At 38.6% G+C, this 16,215-nt stretch overlaps 1 protein-coding gene across 5 annotated transcripts in view; it reads left to right on the forward strand.

Annotated features, from left to right (window-relative positions):
* The window catches only part of LOC134530667 (uncharacterized), a 205,970-nt gene that overhangs the window by 68,991 nt on the left and 120,764 nt on the right, over positions 1–16,215 (forward strand). For all 5 annotated transcript variants that reach the window (XM_063365710.1, XM_063365709.1, XM_063365712.1 and 2 more), the window contains 2 exons: positions 11,102–11,197; positions 15,244–15,321. In XM_063365710.1, the coding sequence (XP_063221780.1) occupies positions 11,102–11,197; positions 15,244–15,321 (174 nt within the window). The remainder of the gene's footprint in view (positions 1–11,101; positions 11,198–15,243; positions 15,322–16,215) is intronic.

Consider the following 16,215-nt stretch of genomic DNA (forward strand, 5'->3'; position numbering starts at 1 on the left):
TAACTTAAATACCAATTACTTTATAAACTTTCCTATCATTTAAATTAAGTATGACTAACATTATTCTATTAACTTTATGAACCAGCCCAACACAACTATAAAAAAAACTTCAGCGCTCAAATATATTAATAAAATAATGGATAGTAATCTACATTTTAAAAGTTCCTTATGAAACATTATTATTAAATTACGGAACACATTTTCGTAAAAATGGAATTTAAGCTTTTCTAATTTTGACATTGTGGTCTGCCAGTAATTGCATTAAGTAAATATTCAAAATTAAATTAAATTCACAAATCACAGCGTAACCTAAGTGCCAACACCAAAAATAAAATAACAATTAATTAACGTCCGCCCGTTAAAAAATGGTAAACAAAACTAATTGATGTAAGCTACGCTTCTTGGTTATCGCTATTCTAGCGCTCGAACGACTGTGCACACATTCTAAACTATGTCCCACGTAAGTCGTATTGAGTATATCCGCCCGGTGCTCTAAAAAGTGAGCAACGATATATTTCAAAAACCTCGTTGGTGAACATTCAGCTTATGATCTCCATGGATGTTGGCTGAAAATGTTAACTGTTGTAATTTAAATAGGTAAAATTATTTGTGCACTATAGGCTATATTACACCAAATTTCTGTCACATAATATTTTAACTGACTTCTGAATGTCACTGGATCCTCCTGACTCCGGTAAGACATCGGTTATTACTATAAGGTTACCTTGTAAGTCAAAATAATTGAGTGTTAATGTCATGGTTAATGCAATACAGGAATTTCTTTTCGAGGACGTCGGCTCACGCCAAGACGTAAATATTGCTTATTAAAGAGTTGTGCCTTCATTTTAATCACGAATACGTTAAGGGGACAGATAAATAAATAATACTTCATGTTAAGCTAGTATTTACAATGTTACTTTGTTTCAAGCATTACAAACATTAATTTAGGTAACAACTATTCAACACTACGAATAAAAGGTCACTAGGAGTTGTCATCGTGTGCCACCGTTCTAATACCGACTAAGCACAAAAGCGACATTTAATTTGTGCCTTCGTAAATAAGGTTATGTTATGCGCATTCAAGCCTCGTGTTTAGGTTTCAGATATAAAAAAATAAAAATGAATTCAAATAATATTCCTTGGGCCACTCTCAATCCTGAAATAATATTCAATCGTTACACAGTATAAAATAACGCTATGTAGGTAAATGCTAAACCCATTGAGGCTCTCTTCGAAAATACCGTTTAGGCCCATTCTACAATGGCATGTAAACGCAGACGGAACATAAACGGAGACGGATCTCCCGGAACATAAACAGAGACGGATCTCCCAGAACATAAACGGAGACGGATCTCTTGGAACATTTCCCTATCGCGTCTGCTGCTTCCAATGCACGAAAAAGTAACAAATAACAACCAATGAGATTGCTTTTCAAGGTTACGAAATAATAATTTGTTAATAATATTATGCTAGGGCAGAATTTACATATATTGTAAAAATAAACGACTAAGTAATAATATAACCCTAGATATTCTGTACGATTGTTAAACGTATTTAGAACATAAACAAACATGGCTACCACCGCAACCAAGTACTTGGATTTCTATTGGTCGCACGGAGCAACGTAAACGGAAGAGCTCAGCGTTGCCGAGCTAATCCGTGCGGGTCCGTATCCGTCTGCGTGCCATTGTAGAAACTCTGTTCCTTGTGATCCGTCTCCGTTTACGTGATCCGTCTTCGTTACCGTAACATTGCAGAACGGGCTTTAGAGTTATTTGTTTTCAGACGACAATTCAAAAATTTTTACGCGTTTAAGTTAATCGTTTGGCGTTAATAGATAAACAAAAAAAAAGCGTAGACAGCAATTTACTGGCTAATAAACATACTGTCGTTACATATTTTGAATAAAATATAGTGATAGGAATATCCTCAAAGGCCACGATGACGCATGAAAAGAAGCGAGCGGCTGCATAATTAAGAATGAGTTCTGTTACGTGCATACATCGCAAAAATATTTCGTTACTCCACTAACAATATGGAACTTAAATTATTTTAACTTAATAGAACTAAAAATCTAAAACATCCGTCGTTTGTTAAATGTAATTTGTAAACAGACGCAACTCACAAAGCTCGACTTATTGGCGAGACAGACGGTTTCAACTAGACGGCAGCCTTAACCATTAAATAAATACTATTTACAGTGCAGACTCACACAAACCATTAAAAGGCTGTAATACCGGGTGGTAAGTTGTCCGAGAGCTACGGAAATGAGCGTCCTCTGTTGAACGTGATCGCCGAGGTCGTTACGCCCATGTAACGTGAGTGGCGGGACCCGTCCCGACACCCCGGCGACTCTCAGGTCGTGAGTCCTCAGTCGACACCCGAATGTTTGAAACCCACCAGCTAAGATCTCGGAGATCCCGTTGGCTTGAGCCTCCGTTCATAACTGCGAAACGTCAAATCCCTACTGTAGCATGACGCTAATCTGTAGGCATATGTGTGAAATATTCTAATACAGTATTTCTGGAAGAATTACATGTCTAAGGCTTGGTTTAAAAACTTCACAACAGACGCAAAAGCGCAAGACAGCAAAATTCAACAATCAGCAAAGAAAACTACGATATTTTATAATAAAAAACGCAAGTCCTCAAACGTCATCTCACCAACCCTTCAACTTGAAACTCCAAGACTGTAAAAAAAATTTCTTCGTCGGGCTTTATTTCATGAATATTTTTTTCACGCTAAAAAGTGTGAAATTCTTAATAATTTTATTTAAAAACCTCATTTACTTTCATTTTGTGATAACGTGATTCTTATGATAAATAAAAGCATCGTAGCCTTCTACACGCATAACGTCTGCATCTTTAAAAGTTTTTTTGAAGACTTAAATATAGAAGGTCGAAAAAAAATGTTCCAAATCGATTGATGATTACGTTACGTTTTTATGTTTCTCGTAACTTATGAACAGGTTTTTGAAAAAGTTCGTTATTTAACTTTTCGTGATTTTTGTTTCTTGCATGGTTTGCAAACCCGGCTTTTTCATTTTTAAAATTTACTGAATTTCAAAGCCACGGGTTTCCCGCCTGATGCTGCCGGCAGGCATGCGAGTGGGACGATGCGCGACGCAGCACGTTGGTTGGCTGAGGCGGGGCGCACAGAATCAGACAAGACACGACACGGCGCGACACCTCGCGACAGCTGAGCGCCGTATTTTCTTTTCGTTATCTTTCCACTTTCTTGAAATCGATTTTTTTTTTGTGATATTCCTTCAGAGATGGATTATATTAAACAGACATTTCCTGTACTAAACGTACTACGGCATGCCTTTGTAGACCAAATTTGATTGCGCATAACACTGCAGCCATCAGACAATCTGCTCGCGACGAAGTTGGAGCAGTCATTCGATGTTATCGCCTCGTGTATGATCGCGATGGTTTTATGGCGTCGTGCCGCGTCTGAATCTGTGAGCGTTGCTTTCATACAAATAGGCATGCACCTAAACCAACTACTATGAGACAAAATGTCGCGTCATGTCGCTCCGGCCAGCCCGAGAAGGCGCGAGGCGAGACGAAGTATAGGACGAAGCAGCTAGGAGCTACACTTGGTGGAGGGGAAACGGGAGCACCTCGAGAAAACCCAACTCGCGGAAAATCTGAGCCGGAGCCCACGGGATTCGTGTTGCGGAGATTCGTCTCCGTTCACATGATCCGTCTCCGTTTCCGTGCCATTGTAGAACGGGCCTTAACGGGTCATTTCGAAGAGTGCCTCGATGGGTTAGGCCTTTACCTACATCGCGTTCTTTTATACTGTGTTACGAGAGTGAGAATGGCTCAAGGAATATTAGGGGGATTTTTTTATATTGATAATGTTTACCAGTTTGCAACCTAATAACATAACCTAACTTATGAAGGCACAAATTAAATGTCGCTTTTGTGCTAAGTCGGTATTAGAATGGTGGCACACGATTCTAACTCATAGTGACCATATATATATATATATATATATATATATATATATATATTCCGTTGATAACTATAGTGCACGCCAGCTAACCTGAACATTTTTGGTTTTTACTTCCGACAATATTTCCTGAATATCTGCAGTTAGGACCGTTGGAAGTAACCAAGGACCCGGAGGCAAATAATAATTTTTTTGGGCCGCCTCCCCACTATTTAAAGTACAACTTTTAAAACCCAACAACTGTAAACGTTAGATATACTGTGGCCATAGCTATAAGCGTGCAAGGATTCCAATTTATTTTATTTCATCAAAAAAATACTTGTGATTTTCGTCCTACTGTAAAGTAGCGGAAAAGAAAAAAACTCGAAACTCAAGTACACTTTTAAATATTTTTACCCTCAATTTATGAAGAACGCTGGTTACAAATTATCCAGGGATCTTCTAAAATTTACTGCTATCTTCGTAAATTCACTTACTTTGACCATGAATCCATAATTATACCTGTAACACCCCTCGTGCCTCAAAATTGAATTATTTTAAAAGGAGCCTTGGAAACTGCTGGGTAAGAAAAATAAGTTAAATAAATTGAATTACCAGAGGCGACACGAGGTGGGGAACAAACAAAATTTATGAACTTCCTGTAACAAGCAAGGAGGAAGTGGGTGGATCGTTAAAATCAATAAATAAAAACTACACGATTAACTTGATCTATAGTTTCCCTGTTTTATTTGCCCTGATGAATTATCTTGTTTCCATTATTTTACATACAAAAGGTTTTAACAAGTTTCAAAGATTAAAAAAAGAAAAACGAAAAGGGGCCGGCCCGCGATTATTTAAAACAATTTACATTCTTAGTTTGAAATATAAACATTTGCATTATGAGTTTCACACCCAAAATTGGATGGATCCGATGATTACATTGATAATTAGTTCTATTCGTTCTACATGTTCTTGAGGAAAACACTGGTCGCTGGTGGGTTGGTCATCCGCTTAAGATAGTTCGTAGCTAGGTAAGGGGGAAATGTTGAATTTACATTACCACCCGGGGTCTTCAAACGATCACGTCGGGTAGTAGAAACGTTTCTTCTAATGTGACCCACGGAACAGGAGGGGGGGGCCACGAGATGGGAACAATCAGTCTCTCCCCGTCATCGACCCTGTCTGCAAAAGTCCAAATCAAAATTGATTAGAACTTGTATACAGGCAGTCTATGGGGCAGAAAATGCCCAAAAAAAATTTAAGGGAAAAAGAAGGGGGGGGGGGGGGGGTCGCGAATTATCACTCACCAAAACAGGGGAGTTGCCCAGCATGCTGCAGTCGTGGAGTCAGCCAGGGTCTGGAGCTCGCGAATTGCGCGGCAGGACGCGGATGATTTCTTCATGATAACATTTAAAAGAAAAAAAAAATTTCGAAGGCAAATAATTAAACTATGCAGACAGACTAATCTACTAGGATTGACTTGAGGGATAGCATCCCTTATACAAAGCGACTACATAGTCGTTAGCGGTCGGATGAAGTCTTGCAGAGTCTGACGATTCGCCGATACTCGCTGGAGATCTGTCTGCCGACGCGACGCGAGTTGATCTGTGTCGCGGCAAACCGCGTCTCGTAATTAAAAGTGTGCGCCGGCTCTTACAGGTGGAGGGAGGTCTGGGCCGCCGAAAGATTCCGAACTTTCCCGAATGCGGGCGGACAAAAACTTTGCCAGGAGTTTTGAAGTTGGCATCACTGGGCGACACTAGAGAACTCTGTCGGAGGGGTCTGAGTTGAAAACAATCGACTCGCCCACGGCGTCCATATAACTCAAGGGAAAGCAGGTGCTGCTCTCTGGCGCCCTAGAGGGTAGGCTAGCGGAGAAGTTCGCGACTTAGTCGCTAGGTAGCGCTTGCTATCAGTTCTGGCGCCTTCGTTTTTGCGAGTAGACCTTGGGGACGGTCACTGTTGTCCAGGGGGTTACGACCGGTCATTGGTCTTACTTGGAACTGAGAATGGGGGGGGGGGGAGGGTAAAATGCAACGCTGCTGGGAAAGCTACGTCCCGTCGTGGCTGCAGAGGAGCGAACTTAACACTAATACGTGATGAAAAAGGCCAATCTCAGCTCGTCTCTGAGAACTGGTCGCCTGCAAGCTACAGGCTTGTCTATGCAGTTAGGGTCACGAAGAGAAATGATATTACAGGCTTGAGGCGTGACTGAAGGCGGGGGAAATGGTAAGCAGTCTGCATGTCAGGGATTAGGCCAGCAAAATATCCGATACGCCGATGGGAAAGGGGCTTCAGAGCACTGAGACAAAGTTTAACTCAGAGGAGTACACCAGACTAACAAATTAAAATCACACTATAGTAGAGCAAATAAAATTTCCACACAAAAATTTAAAATCATAATAAAAATTTAAAATATGTCGTGTCGAATTTACTAATTAACGGCACATACCTATTATTGGTTCATTAGCAAAACATTCAAAAACTGGTGAAATCTATAGCAAGAACACTCCTAGTTTGTCCTCTTGTGAGTTTCCCCTTTGCTTAGAACGAAATATAAAACGAGGAAGTGAAAACACGACGTAGTTACTACGACGACTCAGTTATTTGAAATTATGAAGAACTCTTCGTTTTTATTTGAGTTAAAATCTTCTTTGAAAATTCCGTAAATTTACTGTAATTTCTAACAGGGGACGGTCCCCGTGGTGCAAGGGGATTTTGTCCTCCCTGCTTCCACCCTCCCACCCTCCACTGCTTCAAAGTCAACGGCCTGTCTGCAAGGGCAAAACACTGGTATAGCACTCCAGTAGAGCCATCCTGATTTCTGTTTTCCACAGTTCCTCGAAATGACACCCGGCTTAGCAAGTATTGTGCCTTACTATCGACCAATGGCCGATTCATTCCTCAATATCCCTTGGACTGTGTTGCTGCGAGTTACCCGTCTCTAATGGCCTCGCATGTCGACGAGATATTAAGGCCCAAGAAAAAAAAAACAAATCGGCGCGTCTTTAACATGTTTTAACTGGTAATAAATGAAAACAATTATTTTTGAATTTTATTACATTCTTGACACTTGAGAAAACACTTGGTAGGAATTTAAAAAAAAAAATTGTTCAGATTAGCTGGAATGTATTGCTTGCAAAGAAAAAGAAAAAAATAGTTATGGTTTGTAAGTAGCGAAACAAATATTCACTTGCTGTAAGAAAATATTTTGTTGGCCTAAGATGCTTGGCAACTGCATTCTAGCCGCGTCGAAGGAGAAAATTTTACTGACGTTCCAGTCAACCGCGCAGTCACCATCTTCGGGTAGCAGTTACCTACTGACACTGCTGCCCTGAAGATGGTGACGGCAAGGTCGACAGAAACGTCGGTGAAATCTTCGCCTTCGACGCGGCTAGAACCCAGAAGCCAAGCAACTCCAGACAATTGGCGCAAGAGCCTGTGTTCCTTATTTTGTTGACCCAACCAAATTTTACGTGTAACAAAATTGAATTTGTACACCTAACAAAATAAACAGTTGAATTGACGAAACCACTGGTTGCAAAAAAAATATTTCCTGCACACAAAAAAAAATTTCTGTACGTTTATAAAATATTAGTTTGGAAACCAGTTGTCAAGAAATAGTTTGTTATAATACTACAAGAAAGATATTATAACTTTGTACAACACATGGCTATGGTTATTTTTGCATATTTTATATACGTTTTTTTGAGGTAGTACCGAGTATTTCTGACTAAATTTGGGGCATAATTTTATATTTTAATCGATATTTTATTCAAGCATAATTTTTTTTAACAACGAATAAAATAAAATAATATTGTACTTTCTTTGTGCGCAGTTAATACTGGAAAGCTATTCAGGGAACGGTTTACAAATAACTTTAACTACTGGAGGTACTGGGACAACACAAAACACAAATGCCAGGGCAAGAATCCGAACACAGTATTATTGCGAACACTATTTTGTAGTCATACGGTTGTTTTGTTTACAAAAAAATTACGGTTTACCACTAAATATTGTATATATTTGTTTGACCATACGTAAAATGAACATATTGTCGAGGCAAAGGAACCTTTCCTCTCGTTGTGAGTGCGTGTCGACCTTCTGCAGATCTCACTCGCCTCCGAGATGCAGCGGCCGCAACAACAGGCGTACATGAAGATGGCCGCCCCGTTTAGAGGGCCAGAGGCGCGACAGCCCTCGAGGATCTCATGTCCTCGCCCACAGGTAGCATCCCCTGCAGATCCACGCGGGGCCTTCGTGCTAGAGGCGCCCGCCTCGTCAGGGCGATAAGCGCGACGCTCTCTGGTGCCTCTGAAGGACTATATACTAACATAACCAACCAGCCAATATGTTTTGAAGCATTTTTGATGTAGCTAACCTAACGTAATTGACCATATTTAAGATTTGACTCAAGTTATCCAAATCATATACAGACAGACCCACCCAGAAAAGCAAAACAGTAAGGTAAGTTATAAACTTTGATTTCTCAGAAACCAGTAAGAATTCAGAAATTCAGTTTTCAGGGTAAATACAGGAATGTGCCTAGGGCGCGTTGTCGCCTCTGAGCGCAAGGCTGTGAACTGGCGCGCAGTCTTCTCGTCGTCCATAGCACAACTGTGAAATTTTAGCAGTGACCGTAACATTATGTGGCATCGAAATGAAGGTAAAGGGTGTGATGCAAGTCCCATAAGTTCTTTCAAGAATCTGTACCGGTTTTTTTAGGCCTAAAAATTTACTCTAAATCACTCTTATAAAAATACAGTTTAAAAACTTAATCCGAAATCAAAAAGTACTTTTCGGTACTCAGCGAAATCTTAAAATACTTTTCGTAAATAGACCTCACTCGAATATACTGAGTAGTTTTCAAACTGCGTGGTTTCTTCTGAAGCTCTGCGCACCGTCAAGTGTGTCCGGGTAGGAGGGGGCCTTAACCTAAATTGTATAGTTTGCGCCACGGTAAAAAAAAAAAAAAAAAAAAAAAAAACTAATGTCGAGATTGTGACCTATTTTTGAAGTAGTTTTGTGTCCATATAGAACATCTTACATAATATACATAATGTTCATAAAAAATGTCCCAGTTTCAATGGTATATTATAACAGTTCAATAATGACTATTTACAACAAATCATACATCAAATTAAAGGTTGGTTGGTCAGGAGAACTATTTGGTACCTGCCCTAGTTACCAGAATGTCATTGTTATCACTAAATAAGTGAAGCACTATTTAAAATTATTTAAACTGCTGTCATAAGAAATATATATATATTTTGTGAAATAATGTATTATGCCTCCGAAGTACAGAAATCTACACTTAGCATCCTCACTCACGTTCTTCCAAAACGACAAGCAAAAGTGGCGTGGGGCCTAGAATAAAAAAATGAGGCAGGGATAGTTAAACAAAAAAAGCCATATTGGTTTCACAGTTTTTTTTAATATTGAAATTTTTTTTCTTTGATCCAATAATAAAAATCTCTCTTATTACAATACTAGTCATTACCAAAAAAAAAATTCAATACTAATCGCAAATTAATTCACAGGGGAAACTATTTGTAGCAGACAAGACTCTATTAACTTGAGCTGTTCCACTAAATTTTATACAATGCCTTTAAGAACCCAAATATTTGAAAATGAAACGATAGAAAAATGCAATGGCCTAAAAATGGTTGAAATCAGGACAGTGCCTTTCAGTTTCTATCGCTCTCCACACATTCTAATGAAAACACAATCTGCTTTTCTTGCCGATTCATCTTTACTTTTCCCACTACTGAGCTGTGAATAATCATGTTCTTAAACGCTGTGAAATAATTTACACAAATACCTGCTTTATTTGCCTTCAAACAATCTCACGTTAAAACACCTACGAAAGTTTAAGTTCTGGAGTATTAATAAATATATTTGTTGAATTGTGGTGTGTGGTGAATATCTCGGTGTGTGGCGAAGATCTCAAGGAGTTAAGAAGCTAGCGTATGCGTGTGTTATCTTTATCATGTTAATAAATGAAGTGAAAATGAGTCAGACAAATACCCCCCCCCCCTTTTTTTTTCCTCCACCTTTTTTTCCCATACCATCCGAATAGCATAATTTTTTTTTGTTATAATGAAATTGAACGCTTATTAATTCCTGATGTGTTATTAACATTTTTGTTTAACAATACTTATTTCATGATTATATTTATACAATTTTTTTTTAGCTAGTGTAGACAATTTATAACTCAGTGATACATGGTGTTTATCAAACCTTGAATGTGTGGGTTAAAGGGACCTGCATTATAGTGTACATAATATTTTATGGCTTTGAAATAAATAAATTTTCTTTTCCTTTTATTAATTATTTTATTATAATTATAGAGTAAGATTACTACCGCAAAAGAATTTTTAAAAAATAGTTTAGTTACAATAAAATTATAAAATTGAGGTGTATTTAGGAATTGACAAATTATGTCTGAAATGGTTAAACAAACTCGTAGCACTATCCTTTATGGGCAAATGTCCCATTTCAGGTTATTAATTTATTTTTACGTTTAACACGGTTAAACTTGTAGACTTTGTGAGTGGCCAAATGAAAAAAAAAAAATACCCAGTGCAAACTTTTTGCATAATTGGCTGGCAAAGTTGAATTTTTTTAACATTTTTTTTGTGGTATAGGTAGATATGGAATAAATAACAGTAAATTTTTGGGTTTAAAGGTAACGCTGGTGGCTACTGCGTGGTATGGTTCAAAGTCTCTCAGAAACATTTGTTTAGTTTTATTTAGCCTTTTAAAATGATAATACATAATTGTTATGATTTTAAAAGGACAGGTAAAATTAAATATTATTTTCTGAAATAACACACAGCAGCCAGTAAAAATTGGCTTTAAACCTAAAAGTTCCGAGTTTAACATTACGTTTCATTCTCCTTATCCATGTCGGACCAAAAAAAAAAAGTATGCATTATCCGTATATATTTTTCTCATTTTTGTGAACGTTCAGCCACTCAAACAGTCGGCAAGTTTAGCCCTGCTTAACGTAATTATGAAATAATGACCTGGATTGGGACATACGCCCTTGAACCGCCAACCTGGTCGGGGCAGACGCCCGCTAGTTCGAAAGATATGCTTGTCCGTGAGTGGCCGGCAGTGGGCGCGTCGCTGAGGCTCGCCGCCGCGTGGTCTTCTGCAGGTTCCCCCGGGGAGGCGGCCGGACGCCAGCAACCAGGCAGCCCCGGGTCCCCCGGGTCCCCCGGGTCCCCCCGCCCAGCCCGCCGGCGCGCGACAGGTAACCGGCACCTTCCTTGCAGTGGCGTAGCCAGGATTTGTGTATGGGGGGTGTTAAGAAGCATGCCCCCCCCCCCCCCTGTATTAAAGCGAGGGATTTTAAGGTGTAAAATAGTGCTATTTTAGCAGTTTTCGGTACTTAAATTTAAATATTGTAATGGTAAAAATTTTATTAATTTTAATATGAAATTTTTTTGAGTGATGAATAAGAAATTAATTAATGATTTGGTGCTAAAGGGGGGGGGGTTGAACCCCTAACCCCCCCCCCCCCCCCCCTGGTTACGCCCCTGCTTCCTTGTGCTTTCTTTCGCTCGGCGCAGGAACTGTCCCAAAAGCAATAAGGCCCCAGGGTTGTAGCCAGGGAGGAGGTCCGTGGAATCCGGACTCCTCCCTTCTACCATTTTAATTAATTAATTAATTAAAAAAACTAAGTGAAGACAGAATCAGAATGTTAAATTCTTAAATTACAACATTGAAAATTATTTGACAATTTTAAATACAAACTAATCTTAATTTTACTGCTGTATTATACCTGAATTCTATACATTTTCAAGGTCCAATAAAAATATAATGTATTAAATTAGGTATCTTGGTATATATTGTAAATTATTATGTATGCATATATTAGCATTATATGACACACTTTGTGCAGTCTACAAAAATTTGTTGGCCCATCCTGCATCCCCTCTAACACGGCGTGCGGGGCAGACTGCTCCCCCACCCCTTTATAACGCTTATAAACATGTGGAATAACACGACTACCATTATGCATGGTTTAAGTCCAAACCATATGATGATTTCATAATGTTCTTGTCTTTTTTTTTTATGGAAATAAAAGAGAGCTGTCAGGCGGAAATCACAACGCAACAGGCGCGACGCGAAGCACGCGATGCGACAACAAAATATTGCGTTATTGATTTTACCCCCGCGACAAAATGTATAATATAAAATTATTCTGGCCATGACATACCTACAACACACATAAGGCAACCACCAACTTCTACATGTTTAAAATTAAATAAAAAATTGAAAGAAATATGTTTACGTAATCCCAAATTAACTTTCGTTTAGAATATTCACTGGGCGTGAAATTTTTCACAGAGAAATTTAGTAAACAAGACCTTCAAAAATATACGGACAATAATAATATTACCAATGCACAAGTCTAACCATTACTTGAAAAAAAAAAAATTGGAACATGCATTCCAGTATCGTCACGTCCGCGAGGGGTTGGTAATAGAAAAAATATTTCTAATAATCGGAAAGTATGCCGCATTCACGCATTTTGTCGCACCCGCAAATTTTGTCGAGCTTACGTATCAAATTTGACGAAAGTGGTTGGCTAAGAAGTTATTTTATTCACGTCGCGTCAATATCGCTATTTTGATTCCATCATAAATGATGCGTCATGCCAGCTACGTGTACTGCTTGCTTTTTAACACTGCACTAGTCACGCCTCTGCTATTATGCTTCATATGGACTTTTAAGAGCAAAGAAACTAATCGTTATACATTACGAAACCCTGCCAAAACATATGATAACCTAGAAGTGTGATGGAAATTCCGATGGTCCGAATATAGTGTGCGCGCTAACTTAAATAAATACTAAGTATTAGTGAGATACGTGCCGTGTAATGACGACTAATTTGAGTTTACCTTAAGGTGGCCACCTGGCTTGACCCCCAAATGGCTTGCAAAGCTCCGTGTGTTAACGTGGCATTTACAAACCGCTCAAGATTTATTAAAAGTTGCATGCCATTGTTTCGCCTATAACGTGTACTTTCACAACAGCGAAAAATGTTAAAACGGGTTTTTTTTTTACCGACGAGAAGACTGCACGCCAGTTCGGTTCCTGGCACAGAGAGGCGAAGAGGCGTGTGATACGCGAGCCAGTGTCGCCCTTAAAGTCCGTGCACCCAGTCAGGCCGCCTGCAATATCGGGTAGCTCAGGGCCAAGCTACCACCGACGAGCAGTGGAGTAGGGTCGGGCGTTCACAGTGGTTCGAAATAAGAAAAAACGTAACGGAAAAAATTCGTTAAAATTATACCACGACAAGCTTTACGTTCAAGCTACATATATCAGTAACGCCACGTAGAACCTCTTATCGGCCTGAGATGTAAGTGCAGCAGTATCAAAAACACCCCCCACGTGACAAGCAGTAGTCGTCTGGCCAGCAGTTAGATGTTCTAAAGAGACTATCTGATTACTAAAGTGTGAGAGGACAGTGGATTTCTGATACTAACGGTATGTATTTCCAGTGGGGGATCCAGGATTTTGGTTTGGGAGGGGCTTGACCCAGCTGAGGCTAGGCTTTATCAAGGCAAACACTAAAACAATAGTGGACCCAGATGCTTTTGGGGGGGGGGGGGGGGGCTTGAGCCCCTTAGCCCCCCCTCTGGATCCGCTACTGTGTATTTCTATCGCAGTTACAATAACTTTCGTTAATATACTGGGCACGATGCGTAGAAGATTAAACCCTCTCTTGTATTGTATTATAATAAGGTAGAATATGTAGTTGTATTTTTCCTAACCTTGTAATTTAACCTTGTAATTTACTATGTACATATTTAAGTTCTATATTCCAGACCCCGGACCACTCTACTTAATGTGCGATCTACGGAACTAAATAAATAAATAAATAACGATTCACTTGGTAGTTTTGTCATCGTAGCGGTTTTCCAACTTAATTAGGTTTTTCAAATTACTTTTTAATTGAGAAAATATTAATTAAGTTGCAAGGTATAAACCTAGTATTTTTAAAACGTTGTCAAGTTGAATGGTTTAAATATGTTATATTTCACTAAAAAAATATTTTAACTTATATTTTTCGAAACAAAGTTTTTATTTAGAAGGATTTCAAATTTTTTCACTACCTATTTATAACCGTGCCTAATCCCTGAGGCTTATTATCAATGTTGCTAATTCGCGGGTAATTCCCCGAATTTCGAGTATTTTAAACCACGGCGAGGAAAACTGCGAGTATTCTCTGTGTGTGTGTTTTTGTACCACAAGAAATAACACTTTTTAAATTAGAAACAAAGGACAACGTTTCTACTATAACCATTGGAAGTATGTGTTCCAGATCTAAACTTGTTCAGCATGCGTAGCTAGAAAATTTATCATTGCATTTCAGCACAGTTGGTAATCATTTATATAAAAATGTCTATAATTGAACTACTTAACCTCAAGCTATTTGAACTAACATGTTGACGTTGCCAGCTTTCAGTTCTTATAAAACAACCAAAACAATCTCACATGGTTGACTAGGCTTATGCTACATGTGTAATTGTTTTGTTTATCTGTTAAGTATATTCAGCTGTCAAAGCAGAAATGTTAGTTCACGGTCTGTAAAAATCAGTAGTTTTTATTCTAATAGATTGTACAGTTAATTTTTTACTCAATTATTTGCATTAAGGGATAATTAAGTTATAAATCAAGACAATTTTATTTTCACTGCTCTCCTTTTTTACCTTTTTGTTTAGTCCGTGGTGTTTTTTTTTAGAAGTACGGGTAAAAGTGGGGAAATTGGCTTTTACATAAGGATAAAAATGAACAAATGCATTGGCAACACTGCTCATTCAAATTCAGGCCACATACCAATTGCTTTTGGCGATTATGTTTTAATATATGAATGAAAATGTAATATATAATTTTAACATTTACATATTAGAATTGTTATACAATTTTGTTTTACCTTGCAACATATTTTTGGTACCATGAGTTATAAAATGTTAATAGTACTTAGCCCTGTACCTAAATATTTTAAAAGCTTTGCCTTGAAATTATGAGCATTATTTATGCATTCTGAAGAAATATAAAAATGTGAGAAAACTATTAAAAATAAAAATTATTGATAATTATCATGTTTAGTACTAGATGTTTGTAAGTATATGATACTTGAGGATGTGTTTAAAAATTAAGTAACAAGATAGGTATGTAGGTAACATGCATGGTGAGAAGGGCATGTATATCTGAAAAAGAAGTGCTGGTTCTGGGTAGGAACATAGTAGATGTGGGTTGTGAAGTGGGAGTTGTGGTATGCTGTAGGGGGACCGACCGAAATGCTGCCCGCCATGCGATGCCAAGAGACGCGCGCAGCAGCAGATGCAGCAGCCACCGGCTATGGTACGTCTGCATTGCAGTCACTTCTTCCCCGAGTCACTAGTTTATGGTGATGTAGGTATTTAAACTGTGCACCACAAGAGACGGGCAGGGATGGAGCCAGGGTAGAGGTCCTGGGAGTTGGACCCCTCCTTTCTGGGATTCAAAAGGAATAAAACATGCGAAAACAGAATTACAAAATAACAGCAATTTAGCTCTATAAGGTTACAAAAATATATATTTTTTGAAATATTAGTGTAATCCTTAAGGTGGGTCTACACTGTATAACAAAACAAGTTATAAAATGTTATATTACAAAGTTATACAACATGTTACAAAATGAAAAGAATGAAAATTATATTACAAGTTATACAACAAAGTTATATAACTTGTTATGAAAACGTGAAGAAAAATGTTATATAACACCATGTTTTATAACAAAATAAGTGTTATAAAACAAGTTATATGTTTCCCATGCAGTGTCGGTAAAGATCAAAGGAAGTTAAATAACTTGTTGTATAACATGTTGGCCGTTTGTCCACACTGGTATACATATTTAAAAACATGTAACATGTTATGAAACAAGTTGTATTACTTGTTATATAACTTATTATTTAACTTGTTATGTAACATGTTGACGTCCCTCGGCTTCAGGTCCCCGTTTTCCCGTTGAAATAAATGTCCTGTTATGCCCGTACTGCCCTCGTCGGAGAGGTGTGGGTCCAGGCCAACGTGGCCGGGACCGGGAAAGGCGGGACCTGGAGGGAGAGTGAAGTGATTGCGAGGAATGTTGGTAGGTTGTCGCAAGCAGAACACGGCATTAACGAATTTCACGAGCCGTCTTTTATTAACGCTTATAAAGTCCTGCCGCAGCCTGGCGGAACCGTCGCGGAACAAGTGCCCTACCACGGCGACACG

Source organism: Bacillus rossius, chromosome 3, assembly GCF_032445375.1.
Source record: "Bacillus rossius redtenbacheri isolate Brsri chromosome 3, Brsri_v3, whole genome shotgun sequence".
Lineage (NCBI taxonomy): Eukaryota > Metazoa > Arthropoda > Insecta > Phasmatodea > Bacillidae > Bacillus > Bacillus rossius.